Here is a 13,895-nt window from a genome sequence, read left to right as displayed (position 1 = left end):
GGGGAGGAGGGGGGCACCGGGGACGGTGTCGGGGTCTCCTGGGAAGCTGGCGTGGGGGACAGGCTGGGCCCCTGTGACCGCCGTGTCTCTGCCCACGCAGACACGTTCGCCAGCAAGGTGGCGGCGCTGCAGGACCAGTGCGCGGACGCGTCCATCGGCAACGTGACGGGCTCCAACGCGGTGAACGTGTTCCTGGGCCTGGGCGTGGCCTGGTCGGTGGCCGCCGTGTACTGGGCGGTGCAGGGCCGCCCGTTCGAGGTGCGCACCGGCACGCTGGCCTTCTCCGTCACTCTCTTCACCGTCTTCGCCTTCGTGGGCATCGCCGTGCTGCTGTACCGGCGCCGGCCGCACATCGGCGGCGAGCTGGGCGGCCCGCGGGGCCCCAAGCTCGCCACCACGGCGCTCTTCCTGGGCCTCTGGTTCCTGTACATCCTCTTCGCCAGCCTCGAGGCTTACTGCCACATCCGGGGCTTCTAGGCCCCCCTCCCCCTCCCCAGAGACTCGGCTGCCCCTGCTTCGGACCCGCGTCTCCTTTTGTCCTCCAGAGAGATTCGGCCTCCTCTCTCCTGGGACTCAGCCTCCCTTCCTCCTGGGAATTAATATCCCTGCCCTCCGTCCCCACTAACATCCTCGTCCCTTCCCCTCGGGGGTCTCCCCGAGATACCCACAACTGCCGCCCAGCCCTGGTAGCCACTGTCCGCACCCCCCCCCACCCCGGGGACATTGCCACCTCGAGGCCCCTCCCCAGAGAACCGCCCCCTACCCCGCGACCTTCTAGAGAATCTATAACATCTGTCTCCCTCCACACCCAGCCTTGCCCTATCCCTTAAGGCCCCCTTCCTCTAGAGGACGCCCCCCCTCCCACCGCCACCACCGCCAGGGACCTGTGCCCCAGAGCCTCAGAACCCAGCCCTCCCTGGGGGACCTTTGAAGGAGGCTGACCCATCCCAGGATGTCCCTGATCTCGGCCCTTCTCCCCAACCCTCAGGGAGCTCTGTTCAGCCCCCGAGGGTGGGGCGGAGGAACAGGTAGGTGCGTGCAAAAGGGGGCCACGCCTTCCCTGATTTCTCCACTCAGGCCCTTGGGAGGACACTAATTTTCGAGGCTTGGAGAAGGGAGGGGAGAAGTGTGGGGTTTCAGAGCTGGAGGAGGCGCATTTGAACCTGCAACTTCTCACATTCCAGCGCCCCCACTGGCCTCCACTACCTCCTAGAGCCCAGCCACACCTTGGAGGGGGGGGGGGGGCCCTGTGTGTATATATAGTGTGTTTGGGGGAGGGGGGACACGGGAGGGTGCATGTCTTGGGGAAAGGGGGTGACAGACTTTCCTTTTGCGAGGGCAGCAGACTCCCCCAGCCGTGATAACTGGCTTTGGGGAGGAGGCCGGGAATCGAAGGGAGTCCAGCGATCTCCCCTGACAATCTAGAAGGCTCATTTTGCCCTCAGTGCCAGCCAATCCGGGCAGGACCCTCGAAGAGGAGACCGAGGGTCCCAGAGGACCAATGCTACAAGCCAGCAAATGCTGCCACATCTCTGCCTGATGGGGAGCAGGGGTGGGTGGGTGGGAGGGTGGGACTGGGGCCAGGGGGTCTGGGTGGGCATTTTTAACCTTGGAGGCCACCCATCTGTTGGTAGGCCACCTGCATTTTCTTACCGTTGTTTCCTGCCCAAAGGACACACTTGGGGTGTGCGGAGTGCTGCCCACTTCTTGGGACCCTGAGGATCACCCTGCAACCCCCGTAACACCCTGCTTCCCACAGGTTTTTAGCGTCCTATCGTCCTGTTGTGCATCACCCCAACATCCCAGACCTGTTACCCACTCCCCTTTCTCCACTCCTAGCTCATCAGCACCGGTCGTTGTCTCTTCTCTGTGATTTCTGTACAAGTTGCCATAAAACTTTGAAATTCTGCCTGAAACAAAACAAAACAAAACAAAACAGCCTTCTTGCGAGGAGTTGGGATTCTAGAGGAGGGAGCTCATGAGGTCTCTGACTGAGATTTGGGCAACTGTGAAACAGACCAGGTACTCTGGGTCTTTCCATGCAGGACACCCGCGGGCACCAGCCACTCCCAAAAGTTCACGCCAGCTTCCCGTAGCCACGCCCCCATTCGCCACCCAGTTTGCCTAGCCACGCCCCCACGCCTCCGCCCCGGGAGCTTTCCTAGCCACGCCCCCATTCCAGCAGCCACCAACTATTCCCTTTCACTGAGCATCTTGGGAACACAAAAGAGGAGGACCCAGATTTGCCTGATCAGAGGAGCTGGGGTTGATGGGAGTTTCCCGAATAAAGCAAGTCATTTTCTCAGAATCCTGATATAGGAGGAGGGGTGTGTGTGTGTGTCCAGGTGAAGGGCACAGCCTATGTAAAGGTGTGCGGACTTGTGAGTTACCGGCTTTTTCATACTCCTGCGAGAGGGTTGCACGAATGGAGTGTGGGGTGCATGAGGGTGGGGAGTGGAGAGAGCCCAAGAGACCTTATCAGCCACTCTCAGGAGCTTCGAATGTATCCCAAAAGCAAAGGGGAGCTTTGGAAGGGATTTAAGGGGGACGGGGAAGGGAGGGCAGGCAGTTGATGTGGTCTGATTTACATTTTCCAACTTGCCTTCTGGCTGCCTTGTGAGCCCCGAGGCTGCGAGATCAGGGAGGAGGCTGGGGCGGCCAAGGAAGGGTCCTGGAGTGGGGGGGGGGGGGGGAGGTGAAAGGGGGTGGTGGCTCGAGATAATGGGTCAGGCTGGATGGGAGGGTTCGGAGAGAGCGCACAGGCAGGGCCCTGGCAGGAAAGAGAGAGTGCACCCAAACGGAATAGCCAGGGAGAGTTTAACGAAAGGGCTATTTTAGGGGATTAAGGCGGGGGGAGGGGAGGGGGCCAAGGTCAAGGAAAACAAGCTCGGGGAAGGTGCAGTACCCGGGGCCAGCAGTAGAGGGAGCAGTTCCACCACCCCAGCTTGAAGGCTGAAGTGTGAGCTGAAGCTACTGAGACTTGAACGGGTGGCTAGAGCGGAGGCCCGGGCTATGGGCACGGACACCCCACACCCAAGAGACGGGGGGGGAGGGGGGGGCTGGAGAGTGAGCACCCCAACCTGACCCTCCTCCCGCCCACCAGTCTCCGGCTGGTGCCTTCCATTGGCTGAACTCCACCAGAAGCCAGAGGTCAACAGGTGGTGCATAGAGGTCAGCCTCTTGGGACACAGAGCGGGCGGGAGAAAGGTGGAGAGTGGGTCCGGGAATTGGGGGGTGGGGGGTGGGGAGGGAGCCATGGTGGAGAATTTGCCACAGAGGCAGTGAGGTTTCTCCTGGGTTTGGGGAATGAAGGTGGGGATAATCTGGGGAACAGGTCTGGAGAACTCGCTGGGTACAGGTGAGTACATGCTGAGGGTGATGCCTAGGGGAACATCCAGAGACATCGGGGAAGTGGGGGGGGGCGTCCTGGAGCTCAGGGGAGGGGGGTGTGTGTGCTTGACAGGGGCTTGGGATTTGTGGGCAGTGAGGCATCACCAAGCCACGGAGGGGGTGGGGCACATGGAACGCGGGAGACCCGCCTGGGGGGGCGGGGGGGGGGGGGGAAGGACCCGCCAGAGAGGTGGGAAACCGGCGGACTGGCTCCACCTGAAGCCGAGAGCGTTTCCAGAATGAGGGCGTGGTTGACGGAGTGAAAGGTGGGAAAAGATGAGCAGTAGAAAGCGACCTTGGGATTTAGGACTGGACGGGAGCAGTTTGGTGGAGGGTGTGGGGCAGCAGGCGGGCTGATCTAGAGTGAGGAGGAGGGAGTGGAAGTCGGGGAAACTGAGGCAGAGCATGTAGACCACGCTTTGGGCAACCTTGTAGAGAAAGAGGGGGTTGCTGGAGGAAGATACGGGCGTGAGCGGACTTTCCCCTCCAAGGTGGGAAAGGCTGTGGAACAGGAGGGCATTGAATGCAGGGGCATAAGAGCATCTCACGTTCCTGAGGCCCACAGCAACGATGCCAGGCACTGTGTCGGGTCCTCCTGCGGATCGCCCCCCTTTCTACTGGCGCAGGAAACAGGCTCGGAGAGGAGAAGCAACTTGCCCGAAGTGTCATGTCTAGAAAGGGCGGGGACGGAGGTGGCTGAGGCCCAGAGCGCCACAGGGGACCAGGACACCTATCTTACCCGGCAAGGAAACGGGCGAGCCTGGCGGCAGGAAGCTAAGATCTCAGCTTCAAAGAGAGGCACATCCAGGGCTTGGGACGTGGATGTGACGAGGGACGTGATGATGCTGCGAGTCCCACGGGAGTCAGCTCGCGAGGGATCTACATGAACTGTCACGGAAGCCAGCAAGAGCGCAAAGATTTCCTCTCTCGGTGCCTCAGTTCCCGCATCTGGAAAATGGGGATAATAATAATAATAATAATAATGGGGCTGATGGTACAGGGTTGTATTAACTTATCTATATTTTTTAGAATAATACCCAGCACATAGTAAGAACTCAGTAGATGGAAACGTTATACTTTCTGGATATTTCCAGCTTGCTCACTTTCTTAGTTCATATTCTTTCCCCTCACCCCCGGCCTCCTTTCTCCTCCCCCCCCCCCCAACTCGCGGACCACAATCCCCATCCCAGAAAAGCCTCAGGACAGAGCGACGCAGACTCCCTGCAAACTGGCTGTGCCCTCTGAGTCTCCGTTGCTAAAACCCAAACGCAGGGGAGACGAATGAGGGATATCCCCTCCTCTCCCTCTAGCCCCCCAATTCTCTGATTCACTTCACCCAGCACCTGCCCGCTCTGCGCCTGGTGCTCTGCTGGGGCCACTGCAGGGACCAGAAATGTCCCTGGACCCTGCTCTCGGCCGGCTCACAGAGCAGTGGGGGACACAGGCCGAGCAGGGTGGAAAAGGTGGCGGTCAGGTCGGGGACCCGTGAGTGGAAGGGCTTTGGAGCAGGACACAGACGGCACCGATCTGGGGGGCTGAAGGCGTGCAGGGTGTAGGGAGATGGCCGAGGGGTGGCGCAGAACTCTGGGGCTAGCCGAGGCGAAAGCCGGAGGGGCAAGGCGGGGGGTGGGGGGGTGAGGCGGGGGTTGAGTGACTTCCAGAAGCCGGAGAGGAGGGCCATCTGGAGAGGGATGCCCCCCCCCCACCAGAGCTGTGGCTCCGGTATAGGCGTGCGACCGACCCACACCCGTGGGGCGGGGCCGGTGGGAGCTGCCGCTGGGGGGGTGGGGGGTGGGGTGAGACCCTGACCTCGCTCCAGCCCCTCCACTGGCTGGGCTCTACAGGAGTCCATAGGACGGAGAAGCCTTGGACGCGTTCCATTAAGCCACGCTGGGGTAGACTGAATAATGCCCCCCAACGCACACTCACACGCACGCACACGTCCGCACGCTACTCCTGAGACCGCGTGGACACTGTGTTCCCTTACACCGCAAGAGGGACTTTACAGATGTGATTAACCGCGACATCTTACGGAGCGGACCTGCCCTTGACGATGTGCGTGGGCTCTCAGTGCAACCGCAAGGGTCCTCCGAAGGGGGGGGGGGGGCGGTGATCACCGTAGGACATGGGACAAGGGAAGCGGAGGTTGGAGTCACCAGGCAGTGCCACCAGCCGAGGGACCCCGGGCGCCCCTGGCCTCTCCCCTCGAGCCTCCGGAATGAGCTGCGGTTGCCTTGACTTGAGACCTCTGGCCTCCAGGATTGTGAGAGAATAAATGCGTGTCGTTTGAAGACCCTGGGCTGGTGGTAATGCGTTAACAGCCGAAACGGGAACCAAACACAGAGACCCGCCGAAGCCTTCTGCTGCCACCTCCCATCTCTCCGGACCTCAGGCACATGAGCATGTGGTGGAAATTTCTTTTCTTTTTATGTTTGTTTAGTTTTGAGAGAGACAGGGCGTGAGCGGGGGAGGGGCAGAGAGAGAGAGGGAGACACAGAACCCGAAGCAGGCTCCGGGCTCCGAGCTGTCCGCACGGAGCCCGACGCGGGGCTCGAACCCAAGAACCGTGAGATCACGCAGGACCTCGGCCCAAGTCAGCTACTAAACACACTCACTATGTTTTGGCGGTGTTTCCAGGCTCGAGAGTTTGCATCCTCTAGAAAGAAGCCTCGGAACCCACTTTCCCAGCCTCCTTTACATCCAGGGCACAGACATGTGAGTTGGATTCCCCAAACTGACTCACCAGCAGGAGTCCTGAATTCCAGAGGAGCACCTTGCAAAGGGGGCTCCTTATGGGTTCCACGTAGCCGGTGAGGACAGTGTGACACAGGCACCCTGTGACTTTGGGAGGGCTCGCTGGCTGTAAGGAGCACAGACACAGAGGCGACATCAGCACTGCGGGGCAGGGGGACGGGCAGGTGCAGTTACATCACGGTCCCAGGAGCAGGTGCAAAGGCGGGGGTGGGGGGTGCATCTAAGACGGAGGTTTTCAGGGGTTATGGAAGCAGCTTCCTTGTCAGGTCACTTCTGGGCGTGGTTTGGGGCTCTCTTTCTGGAAACAGCCTCATGCCTGGTTCTCCAGGCCACTCCATGCTCCCGTGAGCCACTCGTATCCTTCCTCCCCCCATAAATTCCATATGGTAAATTGTATTAAGCATTAGTAAATTTGATTTGCTTTCCCGGTGGGAAAATTGTACCTTCCTGCCCCTTTGAATTCAGTAGTGGCCAAGTGACTTTCCTCAGCTAAAGAAAGAGGGCAGAGGTGATGTGTGACCCTCCTGGGTAGAAGCTTTTAAAACCAGTGCGTGCTCAGCCATGCCTCTTTCTCCTCAGCCATGGTGACGGCGTAACGTAGACACTAACAGCCCGGGGTCCTAGAGTGAGGGTGTTGTGCAGCCAGCTTGCTGTGGGCTTGTAGCCTGATCGGGAAATAAATCTGGGGCACCTGGCTGGCTCAGTCAGCAGAGCATGCATGCAACTCTTGATCTCGGGGTCATGAGTTTGAGCCCCATGTTGGACAGAGAGATTACTAAGGAAGAGAAGGGGGAGCGCCTGGGTGGCTCAGTCGGTTGAGCATCTGCCTCTTGGTTTCAGCTCAGGTCAGGATCCCAGAGTCATGGGATTGAGCCCTGAGTTGGGCTCTGCTCTGAGTGTGGAGTCTGCTTAAGATTCTCTGTCTCTCTCCCTCCCTCTGCCCCTCTTCCCTGCTCAAACGTGCTCTCTCTCTCTCAAAAAGAAAAAGAAAGAAAGAAAGAAAGAAAGAAAGAAAGAAAGAAAAGAAAAGAAAAAAGGAAGGAGAGAAAGAAAGAAAAAAAGTGAAAAGAAAAGGGAGAGAAAGGAAGGAAGGAAAGAAAAAAAAAAATGAAAGAAAGAAAAGAATGAGAGGAAAAAGGAAGGAAGGAAGGAAGGAAGAAAAGAGAAAGAAAGAAGGAAAGAAAAGAGAAAAAAAGGAAGGAAAGAAAGAAACGAGTGAAAAGAAGAAAGAAAAAGGAAGGAAGGAAAGAAAGAAAGAAAGTGAAAAGAAAGGAAAGAGAAAAAGGAAGGAAAGAAAGACAAAAAGAAAGGAAAGAAAGAAAAGAAATAAAAAGGAAGGAAGGAAAGAAAGAAAAGAAAAAGAGTGAAAAGAAAAGGGAGAGAAAGGAAGGAAGGAAGGAAAGAAAGAGAAAAGAATGAGAGGAAAAAGGAAGGAAGGAAAGAAAGAAAGGAAGGAAGAAAGAAAAGAGAACGAAAGAAGTAAAGAAAGGAGAAAAGAAAAATGAAGGAAAGAAAGAAAAGAATGAAAGGAAAAGAAAGAAAAAGGAAGGAAGGAAAGAAAGAAAGTGAAAAGAAAGGAAAGAGAAAAAGGAAGGAAAGAAAGACAAAAAGAAAGGAAAGAAAGAAAAGAAATAAAAAGGAAGGAAGGAAAGAAAGAAAGTGAAAAGAAAGGAAAGAGAAAAAGGAAGGAAAGAAAGAGACAAAAAGAAAGAAAAGAAAGAAAAAGGAAGGAAAGAAAGAAAGAAAGAAAAGAAAAAGAGTGAAAAGAAAAGGGAGAGAAAGGAAGGAAGGAAAGAAAGAGAAAAGAATGAGAGGAAAAAGGAAGGAAGGAAAGAAAGAAAGGAAGGAAGAAAGAAAAGAGAATGAAAGAAGTAAAGAAAAAAGAAAAATGAAGGAAAGAAAGAAAAGAATGAAAAGAAAAGAAAGAAAAAGGAAGGAAGGAAAGAAAGTGAAAAGAAAAGAAAGAGAAAAAGGAAGGAAAGGAAGGAAAGAAAGAGACAAAAAGAAAGGAAAGAAAGAAAAGAAAAAAGGAAGGAATGAAAAAAGAAAGAAAAGAAAAAGAAAGAAAGAAAGAAAGAAAGAAAGAAAGAAAGAAAGAAAGAAAGAAATGCGTATTTCCGTCGGCTGAGAGATTTGGGGGATGTTTGTTACGGCAGCATCACACGGTCTAAGCTGACGTGTACACTCGGCTTCTGTGGAACCAGTCACGCTCGGCCGTGTGCACCCAAGACCACAGACAGGTGCTCAGGGAACAGACTACATGAGGATTCTCAAGCCGGAGTCTGCAGGTTTCGGGAACTCTCTGCGCTTGCCTACAAACGGCACATGCGGGACCGTTTTCCCAGGACGGGGCTTGTAACCAATCCAGACTTTCGAATTGGTTAAGGACTCGACAGACTCAAAGATGTTGGTCCTGGAGTCAGACGACATGGGTTCACATCCCGGCTCTCCCACTCACAAGCTGGGCCACCTCGAGCGAGTTACTTAACCTCTCTGGGCTTGTCTCTTTGCCAAACAGAGCTGCTGATTGCCTAGAGAAGGAAGTACGTGTGAAGTGAATAGTGCCCGCAGGATGGCCCTCATCCCCTTGGCTCAGGATGGCTCACCTCCGTGACATCGTTCCAACCGGAAGGACGGAGTCGTCACGCTTAAAATCTCAGGGGATGTTTCGGGGGAAAGTGGGAGAGCGGATGTCGAGGCACCGTGAGCAACGTCTAAGGCAGAAACCTTGGAGGAAGCCTGCCCAGCGGCTGCCGGGAAACTCTGGCCAATCAGAACAGTGGTGGGGGATGAAACCGACCCCGAAATTAATGCCCGAGGGTCCTGGACCCGTGACACCCGCTGTTCTGAGATCGAGGCCCCGGCGGGACCCGAACTCGACACCCACTCGTCCTCGCCCTCATCTTTCCAAACGGCCCCCCCCGCCCGAGTGCTTGGCCTGTTTCTCCCGAACATTCTAGCCTGTTTCCCCCCAAAAGACCTTCCGCCTAAGACCCCGCCCCAACTGCCCCGTGTCCTACTCCTCACCCGCGGTTCCCTGAGCCTCCAGGCCCCCTGCCCTGCTCGACTCTTGCGTAACAAGCCACTCCCAAAACTTACCGGCTTGAAGCAACGGGTGAGTAGCATCTCCCACGGTTCCGCGGGCGACTTAGTTCTCGTGGGCTCTGTGGCTTGACCTGGGTGGTCTTGGCTCGGGGTCTGTCCCCGGACGGCGGCCGGGTGTCAGCTGGGGTCCCAGTTATCTGCAGGCCCCGCGGGACTGGCGTCTGAGGTAACCGACGCGTGTGGCTCAAAGCCTCGCCAGGCCTGTGGCCGGGAGCCCGTGACTTTCTTGACGATTCCTTGGCCTCGTGTCCCTGCGCTGCTGTCTCTCCCCGTCTCTCTGTCTCCAAAGGTCTCCGTCTCTCTTCCAGCGGCCCCCCTCCTCCCCGGGGTGGCCCAGACCGACCTCTCTCTGGCGTGGCGGCGGCCAGGTTGCAAGGGAGCCACTGTAGAAGCCACCACAATGGCTCGCGTCACTTTCGACTACATTCTGTCGGTCAAAGCCGGTCACAAGATTGCCGCGGGGGAACGCAAGCGGATGCCGCCTCTTGATCCGTGGGGCGTGGGCATAAAGAGAGTCGAGGGATGGTTGGTGGCCATTCCTGGTAGGCTGAATACTGCCCCCCAAAGAGAGCCGCGTCCCAACTCCGTGAATGTCACCTTATAGGACAGAGAAGGATTTTGCCGGTGTGACCCAGTAAAAGGTCTGGGAGGCAGGGAGGGCGCCTGGAGGGGCTCAGCCGGTTAAGCATCTGACTTCGGCTCGGGTCATGATCTTGCGGGCTCGTGAGGTCGAGCCCCGCGTCAGGCTCCACGCTGACGGTGCAGAGCCTGCTTGGGGTTCTCTGTCTCTCCCTCTCTCTGTCCCTCCCCTGCTTGCACTCTCCCAAAAGTAGATAAACAAACAACCAAACAAACAAATAAAGGGTCTTGAGACGGGGAGATCACCCTGGATGATCCAAGTGAACCCTAAATTCAGTCACGACCTCCTTGTAAGAGACAAGCAGAGGGAGCTTAGACGACACACGGAGGAGGTGGGCAAGCGGAGACGGGGGGCGGAGAGATTTGCCGATGCCAGCCTTCAAGATCGGGGTGATGGGGCCACAAACCAAAGAACCCCGGAAGCCTCCAGAAGCCGGAAGAGGCAAGGAACGGATTCTCCCCTCGAGCCTCTGGTGGGGACACGGTCCCGCCGCCCCCTCGGTTTTGGCTCAGAGACCGATCTGGGACTTGCCCCCTTGGTTTTGGCTGAGAGACCCATCTGGGAATTTCTCGGCTTCCAGAACTGTGAGAGGACAAAGCCGTGCTGGTGTAAGCCCCCAGGGGGTGCTAATTGGTGACAGCCACTGAAGGAAACTGACGGGCCATCTCTCCAGCCAATGCACCGGCGCCCCTTGTCCCTTATGGTCTGTGTGTCTCTACACCTCGAACGCATTGCTTTTGGATTGCGATAAAAACGGACTAACATTTTACCGTCTGAACCATTTGCAAGCGCACAATTCAGCGACACTTGGTGCATTCACCACCGCCTGCTTCCAGAACTTTTCCGTCACCCCAAAAGGACACCCCAAACCCATTTATCAGTCATTCCCCATTTTCCCCTTTCCCCAGCCCTGGCAACCGCTAATCAACTCTCTCTCTCTTTTTTAAATGTTTATTTATTTTTGAGAGAGAGAGAGAGAGAGCGCGCGCGCGCGCCAGCGGGTGGGGGAGGGGCAGAGAGAGGGGGACAGAGGATCCAAAGCGGGCTCTGCGCTTGATCTGGGGCTGGAACTCGTGAACCGCAAGATCGTGGCCTGAGCCGAAGTCGGACGCTCAACCCACCGAGCGACCCAGGCGCCGTCAACTCGAATCCACTTCCTGTCTCTATGGATTTGGCTCTTCCGGAGATTTCGTATAAACGGCACGGGGTTTTCGGGGTCCATCCACGTGGTAACAGGCGCCAGTAGAACTTCATTCGTTTTTATGGGTAAATACTCTTCCGTGGCACGAACACACGGCATTGTGGTTATCCGTTCATCAGCTGATGGGTGCCACGTCTTGAACTCTTTTTTTGTTGTTTCTTTCTTGGCCATGGCTCCCATGATCACAGCGCTGGAGGCTGGGGAGGTCTCCTCGCGGGGGTCCTCCCGAGAAATGGGACCAACAGGTTCCAAACGGAACCATCTATGTGTAGACAACAGAGATAGGCTTGTTTTAAAGATTTCCTTTTTAAGGAATCTCTACACCCAACGTGGGGCTCGAACTCACAACCCCCGGGGAGCAAGAGTCGCACACTGCACCAGCCGGAGCCAGCCAGGCGCCCTGATGGGTTTATTTGAAAGAACTGGCGGGGTTGTGGGGGGGGGGGATGGGCTAACGGGGGAAGGGGCATGAAGGAACCTACTTCCGAAATCACTGTTGCTCTAGATGCTAACGAACTTGGATGTAAATTAAAAAAAAAAAAAATATGGGGCGCCTGGGTGGCGCAGTCGGTTAAGCGTCCGACTTCAGCCAGGTCACGATCTCGGTCCGTGAGTTCGAGCCCCGCGTCGGGCTCTGGGCTGATGGCTCGGAGCCTGGAGCCTGTTTCCGATTCTGTGTCTCCCTCTCTCTCTGCCCCTCCCCCGTTCATGCTCTGTCTCTCTCTGTCCCAAAAATAAATAAACGTTGAAAAAAAAATTTAAAAAAATAAAATAAAATAAAATAAAATAAAACAAGTTAAAGTCTCATGTATATATGTGAACTGAAAAAATAAAAATAAATAAATAACTTAATTAATTAATTAAATGAAAAGTAAAAAAAAAATTTAAAAATAAACATAAAAAAGAAAAGAATTGGCCCATGTGATTGGGAGGGGTGGCAAGTCCAAAGTCTGCAGGGCAGGTCAGCAGGCTGGAGACCCAGGGAAGCAGTGACATTGCAGCTCAAGCTGGAGGGCAGTCTGGAAGCAGATTTCCCACCTCCTCCGGGGGGGGGGGGGGGACTTCGGTCTTTCTCTCGTAAGGCCTTCAACTGATGGGGCGAGGCCCACCCACATTATGGCGGACACTCTGCTTTACTTCAAGTCAACTGACTTAAATGCTACTCTCATCGGAAAAACAGCTTCGCAGCCGGTGTTTAGACCAAACGGCTCAGGCACCACAGCCTGGCCAAGTGGGCAGATATAATTCACAGGGGATCGCTCTCTTCCCCTCGCCCACCCTCTGGGCCCACCCCCCCCCCACGTCCCTGCCTGGCTGCTGTCTGAGGCTGGGCTCCACAGAAGCCGGCCCAAGTCAAGAGGGAGAGGCGAGGGGCGTATCCGGGAGGTGATTCCAGGAGACGCTGGAGGGAAGGAAATCGTGAAGGGTGGCTTGATGGGCGCGTCTCCCCCTGCGGGCACACAGGGTCTTAATCCTGCTGGGACCACTCAGGGAGGGTGTGGAATGCTCTCTGGGGTGCCCAGCCTCAGGGTGAGGAAAGTGGGGTGTTTATCTCCTAACTCTGGGCTTCTTCCGGGACTTGGCCCCCGGCACCTCTTGCCTTGGCCAGAGACCGCACTCATTGTGGGCTGCAGGTGGCAGTGTGGGGACGGCTGCTGGGTCACAGCACAGCCCACGGGGCCTTCCGCCTTCCCTCGTCCAGTGGGGAAATGCGTGGGCACCCAGAGGGGAGACATGACCATCCCTCCAGGCCCCCCCCCCCTCGGCCCCTGCTGTCCCCCTGAGGACTGGAGTCGGGGAGACCTTCCGGGCACTCAAGGCTGGGGGGAGAGAAGGGGTGGCCTTCCCGGGCCTCACTGTCTCCCAAGGCACCTTCTCCCTTGCTCCCCCCGCCCCCCCACTGCTGGCCCCCCTTCTGTGCTGCCTTCTCCCCAGGAGGCAGAGGGAAAGCAATGTCAAGGATGATGGATTGAAAGGGGCAGGTGAGGTCAGTAGAAGAGGGACCACAGGGCTGGAAGGGAAGAGGAACAGAAACGAGGAGGGGGCCATGGACAAAGCGGAGACACAGACGGAAGGCGACAGGGAAGTGGGCTGGGAGAGGGGGGATCCCAGAGACTTTAAAACGCAGCGCTGAGGGAGGTGGTGGGGGGGCAGGTCGGGGTGAGGGAGCCACAGAGACAGAGACGGGGGAGAGACTGAGAGGGAGAGAGAGATGGAGACAGGGAGACAGAGAGATCGTCCGGACAAAGAGAGACAGAGAGAGAAAGGAAAAGCTGGAGAGAGAGACACCCGAGACGGCCAAACGGACAGACAGACAGACACACACACACACTCAAGACAGGGAGGCGTGTGGTGAAAGAGAGGGAGCCGGGGGACCAGAGGGAGAGGAGGAGGGAGGGGTGGAGGGGGAGGAGAAGGGCAGGGACGAGACCCAGAAAGCGGACACTTAGACACGGAGAGAAGCTGGCAGAGAAAAGCCGATTGGAAGGAACAGGAGGGAAGGGGAAGGGACGGAAAGACAGGAGTGGGGGGGGGGGGTCGGGAGTCGTGGCCAGCGCCCCTCCCCCGCCCGGGTCAGCCATGGCTAATGGTATGATTGCTCGGTGGGGCGGCAGGCGTCAGTGACAGATGAGCCGCCCGAGTCGCCAGCTCCAGTGATGGATGGGCCCGGGAGGCGGGCGGAGGGGTGGGCGCGGGGAGGGGGGCCTGCAGCCAAGATAAATGTTTCCCTCTCCCAGAGCCACGCAGGGGAGGCGCTGGGGACTCGGGCGATGCATCCGTGAAGGGCCCGGGGGGGGGGGGGGT

At 56.8% G+C, this 13,895-nt stretch overlaps 1 protein-coding gene across 3 annotated transcripts in view; it reads left to right on the top strand.

The window, feature by feature from the left end:
* SLC8A2 (solute carrier family 8 member A2) overlaps positions 1-1,260 on the top strand; it is a 28,917-nt gene extending 27,657 nt beyond the window's left edge. For 2 of the 3 annotated variants that reach the window (XM_086690228.1, XM_086690226.1), the window contains one exon: positions 101-1,260. In XM_086690228.1, the coding sequence (XP_086546354.1) occupies positions 101-477 (377 nt within the window). In that variant the 3' untranslated portion in view covers positions 478-1,260. The remainder of the gene's footprint in view (positions 1-100) is intronic. The other variant, XM_086690229.1, reaches the window with a different exon arrangement.
* Positions 1,261-13,895: the final 12,635 nt, after the last annotated feature.

This window comes from Puma concolor, chromosome E2, assembly GCF_028749965.1.
Source record: "Puma concolor isolate L17-30 chromosome E2, mPumCon1.1.hap2, whole genome shotgun sequence".
Taxonomy (NCBI): domain Eukaryota; kingdom Metazoa; phylum Chordata; class Mammalia; order Carnivora; family Felidae; genus Puma; species Puma concolor.
The sequence above is the reverse complement of the archived record's forward strand: the minus strand, read 5'-3'. Positions and strand labels throughout refer to the sequence as shown.